Here is an 18580-nt window from a genome sequence, read left to right as displayed (position 1 = left end):
CTTATCCTCTCACTCCCAAATATACAATTGGCACCAGCATGACTGAGCTAAACTGTGTGGATCAGGCGTGTGACGAAGGTGCTGGTGCTGACAAGTTTGTGTCTAGTCAGAGGTCAGTCACTTCTCTGATGTCCCTACTTGTTCGGTGTGCAGGGGAACGTGAATTAACGAGACACGCGTTTGTGCCTGCTTACTGGCGCTATGACTATGAGAGATGGAAACAAACATACAAACTACTGCCACAAACGGATGAGAGAAACTCGCACTTTATTTACTCTGAACTTTTATACAGAATGCAAAGCATGACTGTATTTTCGGCTGAATTGGGTTAAATGTTACAACTCATTTACACACAGTCACAGAGGCCCTTATTTAAGGCAACCCAAGGAACGTGCCAACAATGTACAGTCTTCAGAGTTTATTCGATGTTATATTGTTTTAATTTTTAATTATTATGTATGCACATGCACGGCACTCACCACATGGGAAGGAAGTCGGAACGGGAAACCAAGAATCAGGAGTGAGCACTCTCACTGCGCAGGACCATCTCTTCCCAGAGCAAGGGCAGGTGGCACGGCGACATCGCAGTCCCACCTGCCCCATCACAGTCAGGCACGGGTTGCCAAGCGCAGCCGCAAGAAGAGCACAGAGCATCCATAGAAGCACCGAGCACCTGCACGCCACTGCCAACGTACCCGAGCCGGCGCACAAGGAGGCATGCATGAGCTGAGCATCCCGGGCGACAGGGTAAAGGAGTCCCAGCACGTGGCGCAACACAAACCACCTCAACCCCCAGACTAGAGAGCTTCTTCTTCACCCCTCTGAAACCCGCCTCCTTAACGAAATCCCCCCTCACTCCGAAGCCGGCAGAGACAGGCAACATTTAAATACTTAAGTATAATTTACATGCGATATGCGATAATAATACATATTCATAATAAAATATTATATAAAACGTACCTTGGCTTCCCGCGCTGACTCCCGAGACTGCAGACTTCCGACTCCCGCTGTCCTGGATTTTGAATGCGTCTGACGTGGTCTGGGCTCTCGTCAACAGGAAGGCTGCAGGCAGCCTCCCTCCCCTCCACCGCAGCCAGCGCTGATTGGTTCGGCCAGCTGCCCCAACAGCGTCATTTCCCTCAGTCTGTATGCTGCAGAGAACGGAGAGTGGGAGGTGGCAGGGGGGAGCGGCTTGCCCACTGTTGCTAATACTGTCTGTTTGGACAGCCTCTCAGGCTGTCCAAACAGTCAGTATTAACAACAGTGGGCAAGCCACTCCCTCAAGCCACTCCCCCCTGCCCTGAGGCTCGAGTAACTCTAAACCAGGAAGGAAGTTCTGCTTTCTCGCCGTGCGAGAAGGCAGAAACAAATGGTAGTTTTAAATAACTACCATTTGTTTCTGCCTTCTCGCACGGCGAGAAAGCAGGGGGGGCGGCGCCCAAACGCCCCCATGGAGGAATCGCCACTGCAGATCACATCATACCTGAAGGAGCTCCACTGGCTCCCCATTCACAAACTAGTACAATTCAAACTCATCACCCACACTTTCAAGGCACTACATAACACTGGCCCAGCATGCCTCGACAATCACAACTGCTTTCACAAACCTTCTAGTCACAGCTTATCAGTGCCAGGATACCCTCCTGGGTGATAGTGTGCTCTACAAATCTGCATATGATAACATAACACTATTTACGCATCAGGTTATTACCTCTTGATTTAGCATGGAACATAAGTGAGTTCTTAAACTGACAATCTTTCCCCCTTTCTGGTGCATTTAAAAAAATGACATAAATGAAAAGTGCAAGACTGTGCAAATAAAAGAGTTTGGACTTACATGTAACCTTCAACCATTCGCTTTGCATACTCGGCGGCTGTTTCAAAGTTCTGCAGGTAGGCCATCACTTCGGATGCAATGCTCAAAATCCTTAGCAAGTAAATGTTGGTCTCAGCCAGCACAGGTTCCTGTTTCTTAAGGCATTCACGACAAAGCTTCACCACCTGTGTTTCCAAAATGAAACAAATAAAACACGAGACAATAACAAAATAAGTTTGAGTCTGTCTCTGTTTCATAGTATGTCATCATACACAGACACTGAAGCAATATTTCCCATGTGTTATGGACAGCTAGGTAGATAATGATTAGTTGCCTTTTGAGAAGATCGCTATTGTAACAACATCCAACCCACGATGGCAACAATAAGAATTTTTTTCTACTGTTGATAGTAGGAGACAGCACCACGCATTTTCAGTTATGGATTCCTAGCAAGGGGAGAAGGGACCAGTGGTCAAAGAACTGCTCTCTAAATTGGCCTTGGAGAAAGCAGATACTCAAGGGATTTCCAAAAAATTGATTCCCTAGATGCTCTACCTTCCTCCCAAAAAGCCTAAAAAATGGTGCCCCGGTAATAAGGAACTTCACGGAAAGCTTTGAGAGAAGACTTCTCCACCTTAACTGGGGCACTCAAACATGAACTTCAAGAACTGAAACAAAGATTTGACTGTCTGAGGCAATGGATGTATTCTCTGATGAAATCCAACAATAACCACCCTGAAGTACAACATTTCTTGAAAGAACAAAATGTTAGCCTCCACTGCAATGGGGAAGATTTAGAGAGCCGACCCAGAAGCAATAACATCAGAATATGAACAGTGACTCAGGGAGTTGAAGGGAACAAAATTGTTCTGAACTCCGCTGAAGTCAGTGTTTCAACCAGGGAGGGAGAGGACATGAACGTGGGCAAGACTCATCATACTGAAGCTATTGCTTCTCAGTCCAACAAAGCTCCTGACATCCTGTCATGAATGCACCACTTACAACAGAAAGAATAGTGAAAGTAAAAAAAACAAGCATTTGCAATGCAATAGATCTCACATTTACGCGAGTTTAAGCTATTGGCACTGTAATGAAATGCTTTTTATTTATGTTTTAAAAACCTTTTAAAAACCAAAACATTAATAAAAGACATTGTCATTTACAATGCCAATACCTCAAACTCGCGTAAATACGAGACCTACTGCATTGCAAATGGTAGGCATCACAGACAACGGGAGGGGGGGGAGAAGGTACGGCCAACGGGAGGGAGGGCGGGGGTATTAGAAGGACAACTGGAGGGAAGGCAGGGGTTGTTAAAGAAGGCATGACAACGGGAGGGGGTAAAGAAGGTAAAGACAACAGGAGGGAGGACAGGGTTGAAGAAGGCAGAAAAGCAAGTCATGCCTGCTGTAAGAGAAACTGGATAAAGGAAATAGTGCTTAAAGACTAAATAACAGGTACCATGTAACAACCAAATTAAAAGGGCCAGTCGCCATGGGAGGTGACAAATGAAGACGAGGCAGTTCTAAGGAGGGACTAACAAGCCTAATTACGAATCAGAAGGCAGCATTTTGGAAGGACAATGACACAAGCCAATGGCAAAGATGGGGGGAGAGAGGGCAGGGCTTCTATTCCCTACTCCACCACAACAAGTCTTGCAGAGCAGCGCATGTGCGCTGACTCTAGGCTCGACCTAAAAGGGGGTATCCCCCTTGAGTGTCCATCCATCCTTCTGTTCCAGGATGTCTTGATTTTGACCCTGCAGAAAAAATGTGGGGTTTGATAAGTGTCCTACAAATATGACCACACCTTCCACCTAATGGTCAAATGGCAAGACCAGATATATCAGAAGGAATACATCACTGAAACAAAACAGATCCTTGACTTGGTTACCAAAGACACAAGAAAGAGAATTGTCTCCTGACTCCTAATCACAGAAATGCCAAAGGGACCCAGAGCGAGAGAAATGGAGAAAGGCCTCGAAAACAAAAGAGTAAGAAGCTGATCACAGCAGACATCAATAGAGAGCTGAAGGAGACCACTGATCAGCTTTGAGTGGCTGACATCTATCTGCGGAGGAACCATGGTCCCCTGAAGAGAGCAGCCACTGATTACAGAGGCCCAACTGATGGGTGTCTACATCTTCCCTGTTCCTTCGACGGGTCAAAATAAAGTAAGGTGGTTTGGAAGCGTGGAGCGGGATAATGGGGCCGAAAATAAACTGTTGCTTGTTCTGGGGCCTTTCTGGTAAGCTGAAAGTTATTAAGATGTTGATAAAGGTTACTGTTGTTTTGTTTTAGAGGCAGGGTTTGGGGGCATGGTAAGGAGGTACTGCTGAAATACTTCTGTACCCCCCCACGCAACAAAATCTATGGGTGAACCAGGAGGCCCACAGGTGAGTGCAAAAGATGCAAAGCCAATGCTTAGACTTGACAATGGAGCTTACAGCCAAACGTATCCGTGTTTTACCAAGATAGCCTCCTTAAATGCAGCCCTTTCCTACTTGATACTTAGCCTTTATATGCAGAACAAAAAAGACGGCACTCCACTTATTCCCAAAACTATATTTTTCCTAAGTGTTGTGGACAACAGCAGTGGTAAGGGTACTGATAAGCCCACAATTCCCATCATTAAAACATGTAAGGAAGGCCACTGATTAGATTGGAAGTGGAACAGTCACCCTCTCCTGTGGGACCCATTTGCACCCCCAATCAGCAGGCAATCCAAGAGTTAACAGATGTCACATTGAGACCACTAATTATTGAGGGTCATTTCATTCTAGTCATACACCACAGCAAGAAAGAGAGACAGGAAAAATGACAATATATCGATCGAATGGAAGTAATGGCTGGAAGACTTAGGCCTGATCATGCATGCATCATAGGCCCCCCTGAGAACTGACTATTCACGTGACTTTGCAGTACACCCGCATAGACATCTCATGAGTAGAAAAAGATGAATATGCATGTTAAAATTGCAGTTCAAGTCCTTCAAGGACTACCTGGTCGCAGTCTAATAACTGGAATATACTATTGGCTTGTATAGGGGAATGAAGGGCAACATGAACTGAAAACGAAGGGGCAGATTTATGTTTCCTGGCGCATCCCTGCAAATCAGCAGGGATGCGCCAAGAAACGTACGACACGCAATGCCATTGTTGCGCCACCACGGATGCGCCGCATTTACAATGCGATGCACCATGGCGCAAGGATAGGCAGATGTGTGTCGCATCTGCCGGCGTAAGGTTGGCGCAGTGCTGGAGTTGTGTCGCGGGTGTGACACAACTCCAGCCCTTTGCCAACCCGGCCTATCTTCCATATGGTGCATCACACCTAATGCATGCTTCAAGCAGGCGCAAGGTTTTGACACAGCTGGGTCGGAAAAGTGACTGAGTGAAATCTCGTAGATTTCACTCAGGCACTTTTCCGAGGCGTTCCTGTGCCGGAACGCCCACCCTGCGCCGGAACGCCCACATGAAACCTGATGCAGGTTTCATGAGGCGCAGGGCTTTACAACGTGACGCATCTCCCTAGATGCGTCACATTGTAAATCCCCTGCAGCATGGCGCTCACTTTATGCCACCGCTGCGTCACAGAAGTGACGCAAAAGCATCGAAAAAGTGACACACAAGGCTTGTAAAGCTGCCCCTAAATGATTAGTGGTGCTTGGAACAACTAGGAGCCAGATTAAAGAATACTTAGCTAATAATGACACAGGTGAGGTTGGAAAGAGTCTATTTTGGAAGACGCTAGAAGTATCTCATTTTAAGGCGATGAGAGAAGCCCTGTTAGCAAAACTGACACAAGAACTGCAGGAGATAGAAGGCCCCCACTGTGCCACACCCTCTAAGATGCTGTGGTGTAAGCTAATGCCTCATAACCTGCATGCAGTTCGGGCCTCTGAATAATGAGAAGGTGAAAGATGAGATAGACGTATCCCATAGAGCAGAAGATGAGAAATTACAGTGCCTTCAGTCCTCTTACCAAACACTTCACACAGCAGAGACCGCAGGCACACATTTCAGAAGACTATATTTAGATTCCAATTCAATTCAATTCAATTCAATTTAAAGCTTTATTCGACATTTGTCATAAAAGCATCCATCCTAACCATATACAATAAATACTAAAGCTAAAAAGTGACTTTTAAAATACATATTAAACAAATGACAGTCGAATATTTCAAGCCCATAAAAATTCATAGTTGGTATGTTTCCATTAGAAAATTCAAAATAGAGAGGCATATAAAACCTATCAATCAGATTACATTATATAGCGTTTAACAATAAAGCACGAGTACGAATTAACCAGGCCCACGCAAGAAATTTTGCCACAGCGATCACAAATTTTGGGGAGCAATCAGATTCTAATATTCTCAATGCTGTCAATTGGCTGCGGGTTCCAATATTTAGACAGATTGGTTTTAACCATTTACGCCTTGGCCTTGCATATAAGGGGCAACAAAATAGTAGATGGGAAATGTGCTCAATTGGATCTTTGCAATGATAGCAATGTTCATCCCATGTCGGGGACCAATGTTTCTTGAAAGCATTTACAGGCAGTGTGCCCACACGAAATTGAAAATATAGTTTCCGGTCATAAGGGCATTCAATTATATCCCAATAAAGTTCACACAATGGGAGCATTTTCATATTCAAAAAACGAGATGACAAATTCGATGCAGAGCTTTTACAATACATTGATGAATAGATCATCTCCCAATACAATTCTTTCAGTTTTGTTTTTGAAGGGAAACAAGTTGCATCTGTGTTGCCCCATAAATGGTCCAGTTTTAATTTTGCAAGAAGGCCCGCAGTTCTTTTAACCAACCAATACAATGAAAGCGATCACTCTCTTCAACGTCTGACAAAGCATTAACATAGTGACTTAGCTCTGGGGTCCCCATCAGGCGCCTCCAATACAGCAGTGGACGTAGCCGAGCTATGTCCTCGATGTTATTCCTACCAAGGTCTAAATTTAGTGGAATTGTGGGTGTGCTTTGTGGGGCCATTACAAGTCCTCGTAAAAAAATTATTTTCCGCCCGCCCAAATCTCCCAAATTTGAAAAACCCCAAAGTTCGGAACCATATAAACAGGCGCTCAATACTTTCATTTTATAAATTTCAAGGGCACAGTTTATAGGTTTTGTCAGCGAGGTTCTATGTTTAAGGGCGACTACGCCTGCAAGCTGACTAAACTTTAATATTGCCGTGTTGATGTGCGATTTCCATTTCATGTCACCCTGCATGATAATTCCTAGATAGGAAAAGGCATCAACTTTCTCAAGTGCAGTACCCTTATACGTTATTGTACCTTTAAACGTGTACCGGTGGTTGAGGCACATGAATTTGGTCTTGGCGGTGTTTAATTCAAGACCCCGACTGTCACAAAATTCACCAAAGGCATCAACCACTTTTTGTAATCCACTCGGTGTACGTGAAAGTAGAAGGGTGTCGTCCGCAAACATTAGGACGGGGACACGTAAGCCTGCTATGGTTGGGGCATCACTTGGGAATTTATTCAAATGATCAACTATGCCATTTATATAGATTGAGAATAAGGTTGGCGCCAGAACGCACCCTTGCCTCACCCCTCGCTCCACCGGAAAGGACTCAGTCACTTCTCCCTGTTTGCCCCATCTAATTTTAGCAAAATTATTTTCATGGAGACGCACAACGAGAGTGAGGAGTTCTTGACTTAATCCTAAATCAGCCATAGTCTGCCACAGGTTTTCTCTCGGGACCAGGTCAAAAGCAGCTTTTAAATCCACAAAAACCGCATACAATGTGCCTTTTTTTAATGTGACGTTTCTCCAATAGATGGCTAGAAAGTAAAAAACCTGATCAACACTACTTGTCAGGGGACGAAACCCTGCTTGATATGGAGATAGTATGTTTTTTTCGTCAATCCATTGTTGCAGTTTATTCTGGACTAAGCGCCCCATAAGTTTCTGTGCCGTGTCAATCAGACTAATAGGTCTATAGTTTTTTGCCTGGGTTTTGTCACCTTTTTTAAATATAGGGATGATTTCCACTCCCTTCCATGAAGCGGGCACATCCCCTCCCATAGCCACTGCATTGGCCAGTCACATAAAATAGGTACACCAAGACTTCCGGTCAGATAAAAACACATCTGCCGGGATTCCATCCATCCCCGGTGCTTTTCCCCCTGCTATACAATCCAGAGCCATGCTGACATCTTTTTCATTAAATATTTGATGGTTAAAAAAGGCAATTGTAATGGGTTACGGGCATACTGTGGTTGAAAAAACTCAATCCATGAATTTTTTGCAACATGGTTTTGTGGTTGAGCGGCTATACCTCCCCTATCCCATTTTACTGTGGCCCAGAATAACTTGGAATCTTTGGCTGCACAGGCCTGCTTGAGCTCTTGCCAACAGTTCTCATCCCATCGTTTCATCGCCTGTTTTTGAGTCAATCTATAGCTGTCCCTCGCCTTCCTAACAGCTACGGCATTCCCTGTTCTTAGTTCAATACTTAACTTATGGTGTGCCTGTCTACAACTCTTGTCATACCATCCCTGTCTTGACTGTTCTTTTTTTACTCTGTTTACACCTACAATTTTGATGAAGAAGGTTTGAAGTTTACAAAAGAGGTTTTTATGCGCCTCCATCATGTGGTTCTGAAAAGTTGGACTCCCACAGTGGCGCTTGATATTATTTATCTCCTCTTTGACAACTATTTTAAGATCCTCTATTTTTGCTTCATCTTCTATCAGCGTTTTCCATTTCAAGTTGCGCTGATTATTTGAGCACACAACGTCCAGCGTCACCCACTCATTTTTATTAAGATGTTCGACTGACTTAGTGTAAGAATAGAAGGTCATACACAGGGGGTTATGGTCGCTTTCCAATCTTACTTTTACAACCATATCTACCACTTTGCTCCAGGCCCTTACATCTACTAAAAAATAATCAATTCTGCTAGATGCTCGGCCATTGTCAAATGTGTTGTTACCTTTTAAGTCGGAGGACGTACGCCCGTTTGCTGCTCTCAGGCCACTTGCTAGGCAGAGACTCTTTAGCTGGATTGCCACGGCACTCCATCTTTTGATAGTGGGGACCTCCAACTGGGGTATTCCCCACTTCATATCCTCCTCCTCTGACAGAATCCTGTCCTCCTCACCCATGGGTTCGAAGGTACAATTGAAATCCCCACCCACAATAATGTGTTTTTGGGGAGTTAATAGCTGGATGTCCTGTTCTAAGAGTGATACTACTTCTCACAATTTGCCAGCGGCAACCCCCCTAGCATCGACATTGTACAAAACAAGCTCTTGGCCGCTATCCCATCTAATATTAAGTGCCAAAATATCATTTGATGGTAAGGATCTTTGGGTTATAGAGCAGTTCAACGACTGGCGGAACCAAATTATTAAACCTCCAGAGGGGCGTCCTAGGCGATTTCTATTTGCTGGCATGGAAAAATTTAAATATCCCTGGCGGAAAACTGGGTTTATCGACCAAGTTTCTTGCCGCATAATTATATCATATTGGTCAATAAAATCAACCCATTCTATAGTCTCTATCTTATTCGCTATGCCTGCTATATTCCACGAGATAAGGGTCAACGGGGGCTCTCCTAAGTGTAGCCCTAAGTTGCCCTTCTCCTCCTCCTTTTTAACTAGGTCTGCATTTATTATTTCTGCGCAATCCCCTACTTCTTCAGTCTCTATCATTTCCATATTGTTACCGTCAAGAACTTTATTTTCCTCTCCAGAAAGTACCGTGTGGGATTCCCTATTTCCTATTGCCAGAGTATTAATTTTTACGCATTCTAGCTTATCTGACCTTCCATTAATTTGAAGTGTCTGTAGGTTAGGTAGCGCATGTTTTCGCTCTGTGAGTCAATCGCATTCGTTTAAATTAGAAAGGGCAGAAAATCTGTTTTCCAAATTCAACCCCCAATCACAATTTTGAACAAACCCTGCCCTTCTACCACCCGCAACTGACCACTTGGTCTTTAGTACACTTGACTTTGCCACTAGTCCTCTTCTACTATAGAAGTAGTCCAGCGTAAGAGTTATTAGTTCTGCTGATCTCCTTTGGGGGGGGAATAGATTAATCAAAATCTCTGGTAACACTTCTGGCTCCTTGAGGTTCAATACCACACAATCCCCTGCAAATTTCTTGGGTTTATTCCCTATCCACTTTACTCGTCTTGCTGATACCAGGTCCTCTGCCAATTTTTGTTTGCCCCGTGGGGAAATATGCATATTATTACCCAACCATTGTAGTGCTTTATTTAACAAGGAAGCTGGTAACTCAATCTGGCCTACATTCAGAGGTGGGACATTGGCCAGGACTAGGATCAGGGGTGAAGCTTCAAAAATTCCACATGACCCATTTCTTTATTATATTCTTGATCAGTGGAGTTCCCTGTATCAGCTGGGGAACCAACACCTGCAGGGGTATCTGGTTGTATTCCAAGATTTAATCTTGATGATTGTATCGGGGCTGGCCTATCTACTATTCCTCCTGGGGCATTTACCATGAGTTGTTTTTCTTCAATTTTCTCTGATACCAAACTCGGTAATTCCCCCACATTCTCGTTTGTGATTTTTAGGAGGGATTCTAGTTTACCAACTTTGTCAGTGAGATGGTCGATTTTAGACAACAGCGGTTTAATTATCCGATTTAATTTAGTATCCAGCATACCCATAAGCTTTTTTATAATAGCCTCATCCCATCCTGTACTATCATTGTCTTCTCCCCCTTTAGCTGCTTTAACACTCTTAGGTGGGGGTGTTACCGGTCTTTTTCTATTGGACCGTAGCCCTTCTCGTTTAGGGGGAATTTTAACGTCCCCTCTCGCCACTCTTGGGGCAGGTACAGGAGCCGGGGGAGATAAACGATCCTCTATTAACTCTAGGTCATTTTGAAAAACCTCTATATCATCTCCAGGTGTTGTGTCAACAATGATATCTTGATTTTGATCAATAGAGTCATTTTGCATCAGGTTAACAATATTTTGCTGTGAGAATGATTCGGTTTCACATATTACATCAGAATCCGTCATATTAGTGGCTAAGTTCTCCCTTTGGGAAGATGTGGAAGAAGTACTGAGTCCCAATGAGGACCTCCGTTCGTTATTGATTTTTGCCACCACCTGCACTAAATAGTTATCCATAGTGTTTGCAGGGACAATAGGGTTTTTATGTTTAGACATATATATAACTGAAAACGACAAAATATCTATGTAATACCTTACCCGGGACAACCAAAATTTGTGAAGTTGATAACCAAATTACTGGCAGTGCAAATTTTGCCAGGGGTTCTGGTCCAGTCCAGTCGTGGCCAGTCTTGGACTGTCTTAGACTGTCCCGCCCTTGTCCCGGGCTTCTCCCGGTCGCTCCCGCGTGCTCCCGTGCAGCGGGACTACTCAAAGCAGTTTATAGATCTAAGGGGAAAAAAGGGGAGGGGCAGGCGGGGAGAGCAGCCCAGGTGCAGATGATCCGGCCGGCGGCGCTTCTGGGAAACGTAGTCCCTGGCCGGCGCTAGCACTCTGCTCGCAGCCCTGCTTGACCCTCGGCAGACCCCAGGAGAAACAGGCAAGGGTCCAGGGAGGTGAGTTAACAGCCCAGAGAAGCGGGACCCGCGCAGCGGGTTCCGCGAGAAGTAGAAGTAAATGCACAGGAGCCTCGCAGACCAGCGTCCTCAGCAGAGCAACCACAGCAAAGCGTCCCGAAGTTTAATTAGGCGCTCCAAAAACAAATGGGGAGGGGCAGGCGGGGAGAGCAGCCCAGGTGTAGATGATCCGGCCGGCGGCGCTTCTGGGAAACGTAGTCCCTGGCCGGCGCTAGCACTCTGCTCGCAGCCCTGCTTGACCCTCGGCAGACCCCAGGAGCAACCGGCAAGGGTCCAGGGAGGTGAGTTAACAGCCCAGCGAAGCGGGACCCGCGCAGCGGGTTCCGCGAGAAGTAGAAGTAAATGCACAGGAGCCTCCCAGACCAGCGTCCTCAGCAGAGCAACCACAGCAAAGCGTCCCGAAGTTTAATTAGGCGCTCCAAAAACAAATGTGGAGGGGCAGGCGGGGAGAGCAGCCCAGGTGCAGATGATCCGGCCGGCGGCGCTTCTGGGAAACGTAGTCCCTGGCCGGCGCTAGCGCTCTGCTCGCAGCCCTGCTCGCAGCCCTGCTTGACCCTCGGCAGACCCCAGGAGCAACAGGCAAGGGTCCAGGGAGGTGAGTTAACAGCCCAGCGAAGCGGGACCCGCGCAGCGGGTTCCGCAAGAAGTAGAAGTAAATGCACAGGAGCCTCGCAGACCAGCGTCCTCAGCAGAGCAACCACAGCAAAGCATCCCGAAGTTTAATTAGGCGCTCCAAAAACAAATGGGGAGGGGCAGGCGGGGGGAGCAGCCGAGGTGCAGATGATCCGGCCGGCGGCGCTTCTGGGAAACGTAGTCCCTGGCCGGCGCTAGCACTCTGCTCGCAGCCCTGCTTGACCCTCGGCAGACCCCAGGAGTAACAGGCAAGGGTCCAGGGAGGTGAGTTAACAGCCCAGCGAAGCGGGACCCGCGCAGCGGGTTCCGCGAGAAGTAGAAGTAAATGCACAGGAGCCTCGCAGACCAGCGTCCTCAGCAGAGCAACCACAGCAAAGCGTCCCGAAGTTTAATTAGGCGCTCCAAAAACAAATGGGGAGGGGCAGGCGGGGAGGGGCAGGCGGGGAGAGCAGCCCAGGTGCAGATGATCCGGCCGGCGGCGCTTCTGGGAAACGTAGTCCCTGGCCGGCGCTAGCACTCTGCTCGCAGCCCTGCTTGACCCTCGGCAGACCCCAGGAGCAACAGGCAAGGGTCCAGGGAGGTGAGTTAACAGCCCAGCGAAGCGGGACCCGCGCATCGGGTTCCGCGAGAAGTAGAATTAAATGCACAGGAGCCTCGCAGACCAGCGTCCTCAGCAGAGCAACCACAGCAAAGCGTCCCGAAGTTTAATTAGGCGCTCCAAAAACAAATGGGGAGGGGCAGGCGGGGAGAGCAGCCCAGGTGCAGATGATCCGGCCGGCGGCGCTTCTGGGAAACGTAGTCCCTGGCCGGCGCTAGCACTCTGCTCGCAGCCCTGCTTGACCCTCAGCAGACCCCAGGAGCAACAGGCAAGGGTCCAGGGAGGTGAGTTAACAGCCCAGCGAAGCGGGACCCGCGCAACGGGTTCCGCGAGAAGTAGAAGTAAATGCACAGGAGCCTCGCAGACCAGCGTCCTCAGCAGAGCAACCACAGCAAAGCGTCCCGAAGTTTAATTAGGTGCTCCAAAAACAAATGGGGAGGGGCAGGCGGGGAGAGCAGCCCAGTTGCAGATGATCCGGCCGGCGGCGCTTCTGGGAAACGTAGTCCCTGGCCGGCGCTAGCACTCTGCTCGCAGCCCTGCTTGACCCTCGGCAGACCCCAGGCGCAACAGGCAAGGGTCCAGGGAGGTGAGTTAACAGCCCAGCGAAGCGGGACCCGCGCAGCGGGTTCCGCGAGAAGTAGAAGTAAATGCACAGGAGCCTCGCAGACCAGCGTCCTCAGCAGAGCAACCACAGCAAAGCGTCCCGAAGTTTAATTAGACGCTCCAAAAACAAATGGGGAGGGGCAGGCGGGGAGAGCAGCCCAGTTGCAGATGATCCGGCCGGCGGCGCTTCTGGGAAACGTAGTCCCTGGCCGGCGCTAGCACTCTGCTCGCAGCCCTGCTTGACCATCGACAGACCCCAGGAGCAACAGGCAAGGGTCCAGGGAGGTGAGTTAACAGCCCAGCGAAGCGGGACCCGCGCAGCGGGTTCTGCGAGAAGTAGAAGTAAATGCACAGGAGCCTCGCAGACCAGCGTCCTCAGCAGAGCAACCACAGCAAAGCGTCCCGAAGTTTAATTAGGCGCTCCAAAAACAAATGGGGAGGGGCAGGCGGGGAGAGCAGCCCAGGTGCAGATGATCCGGCAGGCGGCGCTTCTGGGAAACGTAGTCCCTGGCCGGCGCTAGCACTCTGCTCGCAGCCCTGCTTGACCCTCGGCAGACCCCAGGAGCAACAGGCAAGGGTCCAGGGAGGTGAGTTAACAGCCCAGCGAAGCGGGACCCACGCAGCGGGTTCCGCGAGAAGTAAAAGTAAATGCACAGGAGCCTCGCAGACCAGCGTCCTCAGCAGAGCCATAGATTTGCTTATACTCAGGAAGACAGATGCTCACTCCATGGAGGCAGCAGTACCCAAAGAGAAAGTGCTGTTAATGATCAAAGGGTGAAACCAGTCAAGGCTCCAGAGCTGGATGGCTTCACAGAGGAGTTCTACAAGACCTTTGCCCCTCTACTGATAACTTTACTGATAGGGGTATCCTACATTGTAATGGTTCTCAGGGAGTGACCACATATATGAAAGAAGCAAATATGTCCTTAACTTTTAAATTTAGCAAAAAACACATTCTATGTACCTCACACCACTCTACATCACTGCTTAACATTGACGCCAAGTTTCTTTTTTTAGTCCTAGTTAACGGACTGGATGAGGTACTACCCTCCTGCAGATCAAACCTGGTAAATATCTGGGGACACATTTTCAGGGACAATACCAAGAAGAGCTTACATCTTATTGGCATTGCTAGGCAGCCAGGAAGGCATGTTATTCTCCTTTTGCTGGACCCAGAGAACCAGATGCACCATGTGGACCCAGGCTCTATGTTGGGCTTTCCCTTCCATTTTTTAGTCAACTACCAGAGACCAAGGGCAAGATAATGCACAGGAGCCTCGCAGACCAGCGTCCTCAGCAGAGCAACCACAGCAAAGCGTCCCGAAGTTTAATTAGGCGCTCCAAAAACAAATGGGGAGGGGCAGGCGGGGAGAGCAGCCCAGGTGCAGATGATCCGGCCGGCGGCGCTTCTGGGAAACGTAGTCCCTGGCCGGCGCTAGCACTCTGCTCGCAGCCCTGCTTGACCCTCGGCAGACCCGAGGAGCAACAGGCAAGGGTCCAGGGAGGTGAGTTAACAGCCCAGCGAAGCGGGACCCGCGCAGCGGGTTCTGCGAGAAGTAGAAGTAAATGCACAGGAGCCTCGCAGACCAGCGTCCTCAGCAGAGCAACCACAGCAAAGCGTCCCGAAGTTTAATTAGGCGCTCCAAAAACAAATGGGGAGGGGCAGGCGGGGAGAGCAGCCCAGGTGCAGATGATCCGGCAGGCGGCGCTTCTGGGAAACGTAGTCCCTGGCCGGCGCTAGCACTCTGCTCGCAGCCCTGCTTGACCCTCGGCAGACCCCAGGAGCAACAGGCAAGGGTCCAGGGAGGTGAGTTAACAGCCCAGCGAAGCGGGACCCACGCAGCGGGTTCCGCGAGAAGTAAAAGTAAATGCACAGGAGCCTCGCAGACCAGCGTCCTCAGCAGAGCCATAGATTTGCTTATACTCAGGAAGACAGATGCTCACTCCATGGAGGCAGCAGTACCCAAAGAGAAAGTGCTGTTAATGATCAAAGGGTGAAACCAGTCAAGGCTCCAGAGCTGGATGGCTTCACAGAGGAGTTCTACAAGACCTTTGCCCCTCTACTGATAACTTTACTGATAGGGGTATCCTACATTGTAATGGTTCTCAGGGAGTGACCACATATATGAAAGAAGCAAATATGTCCTTAACTTTTAAATTTAGCAAAAAACACATTCTATGTACCTCACACCACTCTACATCACTGCTTAACATTGACGCCAAGTTTCTTTTTTTAGTCCTAGTTAACGGACTGGATGAGGTACTACCCTCCTGCAGATCAAACCTGGTAAATATCTGGGGACACATTTTCAGGGACAATACCAAGAAGAGCTTACATCTTATTGGCATTGCTAGGCAGCCAGGAAGGCATGTTATTCTCCTTTTGCTGGACCCAGAGAACCAGATGCACCATGTGGACCCAGGCTCTATGTTGGGCTTTCCCTTCCATTTTTTAGTCAACTACCAGAGACCAAGGGCAAGATAATGCACAGGAGCCTCGCAGACCAGCGTCCTCAGCAGAGCAACCACAGCAAAGCGTCCCGAAGTTTAATTAGGCGCTCCAAAAACAAATGGGGAGGGGCAGGCGGGGAGAGCAGCCCAGGTGCAGATGATCCGGCCGGCGGCGCTTCTGGGAAACGTAGTCCCTGGCCGGCGCTAGCACTCTGCTCGCAGCCCTGCTTGACCCTCGGCAGACCCCAGGAGCAACAGGCAAGGGTCCAGGGAGGTGAGTTAACAGCCCAGCGAAGCGGGACCCGCGCAACGGGTTCCGCGAGAAGTAGAAGTAAATGCACAGGAGCCTCGCAGACCAGCGTCCTCAGCAGAGCAACCACAGCAAAGCGTCCCGAAGTTTAATTAGGCGCTCCAAAAACAAATGGGGAGGGGCAGGCGGGGAGAGCAGCCCAGTTGCAGATGATCCGGCCGGCGGCGCTTCTGGCAAACGTAGTCCCTGGCCGGCGCTAGCACTCTGCTCGCAGCCCTGCTTGACCCTCGGCAGACCCCAGGAGAAACAGGCAAGGGTCCAGGGAGGTGAGTTAACAGCCCAGCGAAGCGGGACCCGCGCAGCGGGTTCCGCGAGAAGTAGAAGTAAATGCACAGGAGCCTCGCAGACCAGCATCCTCAGCAGAGCAACCACAGCAAAGCGTCCCGAAGTTTAATTAGGCGCTCCAAAAACAAATGGGGAGGGGCAGGCGGGGAGAGCAGCCCGGTTGCAGATGATCCGGCCGGCGGCGCTTCTGGGAAACGTAGTCCCTGGCCGGCGCTAGCACTCTGCTCGCAGCCCTGCTTGACCATCGGTAGACCCCAGGAGCAACAGGCAAGGGTCCAGGGAGGTGAGTTAACAGCCCAGCGAAGCGGGACCCGCGCAGCGGGTTCTGCGAGAAGTAGAAGTAAATGCACAGGAGCCTCGCAGACCAGCGTCCTCAGCAGAGCAACCACAGCAAAGCGTCCCGAAGTTTAATTAGGCGCTCCAAAAACAAATGGGGAGGGGCAGGCGGGGAGAGCAGCCCAGGTGCAGATGATCCAGCAGGCGGCGCTTCTGGGAAACGTAGTCCCTGGCCGGCGCTAGCACTCTGCTCGCAGCCCTGCTTGACCCTCGGCAGACCCCAGGAGCAACAGGCAAGGGTCCAGGGAGGTGAGTTAACAGCCCAGCGAAGCGGGACCCGCGCAGCGGGTTCCGCGAGAAGTAAAAGTAAATGCACAGGAGCCTCGCAGACCAGCGTCCTCAGCAGAGCCATAGATTTGCTTATACTCAGGAAGACAGATGCTCACTCCATGGAGGCAGCAGTACCCAAGGAGAAAGTGCTGTTAATGATCAAAGGGTGGAACCAGTCAAGGCTCCAGAGCTGGATGGCTTCACAGAGGAGTTCTACAAGACCTTTGCCCCTCTACTGATAACTTTACTGATAGGGGTATCCTACATTGTAATGGTTCTCAGGGAGTGACCACATATATGAAAGAAGCAAATATGTCCTTAACTTTTAAATTTAGCAAAAAACACATTCTATGTACCTCACACCACTCTACATCACTGCTTAACATTGACGCCAAGTTTCTTACAGTCCTAGTTAACGGACTGGATGAGGTACTACCCTCCTGCAGATCAAACCTGGTAAATATCTGGGGACACATTTTCAGGGACAATACCAAGAAGAGCTTACATCTTATTGGCATTGCTAGGCAGCCAGGAAGGCATGTTATTCTCCTTTTGCTGGACCCAGAGAACCAGATGCACCATGTGGACCCAGGCTCTATGTTGGGCTTTCCCTTCCATTTTTTAGTCAACTACCAGAGACCAAGGGCAAGAATCAGTGTGGATGACCGTCCTTCAAGGAGCACAGATATTGAGAGTGGCCTCCTTCAGGGCTTCTCCCTCCAACCCTCACATTTTACACTTGAGCCTTTTTTACAGAAAATCAAGGATAACCCCTCAATTAAAGGGATCATGTTGGAACATTCTGCATTCTTATTCAGAGCCAACATCTCAAAAGAGTTACTAGAACCATAAGAATTTCAGAAAGAGCTGCAGTTTGAACTGGTTGTATTTCAAGCATTAGTGGGCTTCCACCTTAACCTACATGAGTCCAGGAGACTAGTGTTGGTAGGGGGAACCCAGCTCCTGGGAAGGCTACAGGCTTGGACTCTTTTCCTCTGGTATTAAATATCTTGGCATCAGAATGGGGGAGAGGATGTAGCCTTATGGCTAGAGGGGTCGACCTTGAAGTTGGGGAACCGGGTTCGAGTCTCAACAACGATGCTGAACATCCTGTGATTTTGGGCAAATCAAACAATCTCCCCGTGTCTGACAAAAATGAATGTGTTCTTCTGTAACAAAACTGGTGCTATGTAAAGTGCTTTGATACCCAATACGTTCGGGTCAAGTTCGCGCTATATAAAATTCCATAAACAACAAGCATTGGCATAGCCAATAGGTCTTGCTTTTGGGACCTTATAACTATTTAGTTTTGCATCATAATATCCTTTGTGCAACAACATCAGCTGTGGCATGGCTAAACCTTGTACCTCATAAGAGTTTAGCCATGCAACAGTTGATGTTGTTGCACCAACGATATTGTGCTGTATAACTAAATACTTATAAGGTCCCAAAAGCGAGACCTATTGGCAATGCCAATGCTTGTTAAAGTACGTAGATGGATAGAACATGACCTCAAATCTTGTAAAACGGAGAGACTTGCAGTCCTAATTAGGACAGTTAAGACAGGATTAAAATCCTGGTGCAACCATAGGTTGTCATGAGTGGGAAGAACACCAGTAATGAAAATGATACAGCTATCAAACATTTTATACATGTTCCAGACCCTGCTACT

At 48.6% G+C, this 18580-nt stretch overlaps 1 protein-coding gene across 2 annotated transcripts in view; it reads right to left on the bottom strand.

Annotated features, from left to right (window-relative positions):
- The window catches only part of SMYD1 (SET and MYND domain containing 1), a 111545-nt gene that overhangs the window by 10220 nt on the left and 82745 nt on the right, over positions 1–18580 (bottom strand). For both annotated transcript variants that reach the window (XM_078678684.1, XM_078678683.1), the window contains one exon: positions 1838–2001. In XM_078678684.1, the coding sequence (XP_078534810.1) occupies positions 1838–2001 (164 nt within the window). The remainder of the gene's footprint in view (positions 1–1837; positions 2002–18580) is intronic.

This window comes from Lissotriton helveticus, chromosome 2_2 (assembly GCF_964261635.1).
Source record: "Lissotriton helveticus chromosome 2_2, aLisHel1.1, whole genome shotgun sequence".
NCBI lineage: Eukaryota > Metazoa > Chordata > Amphibia > Caudata > Salamandridae > Lissotriton > Lissotriton helveticus.
Note: the sequence above shows the minus strand (reverse complement) of the source record. Positions and strands in the feature narration are given on the sequence as shown.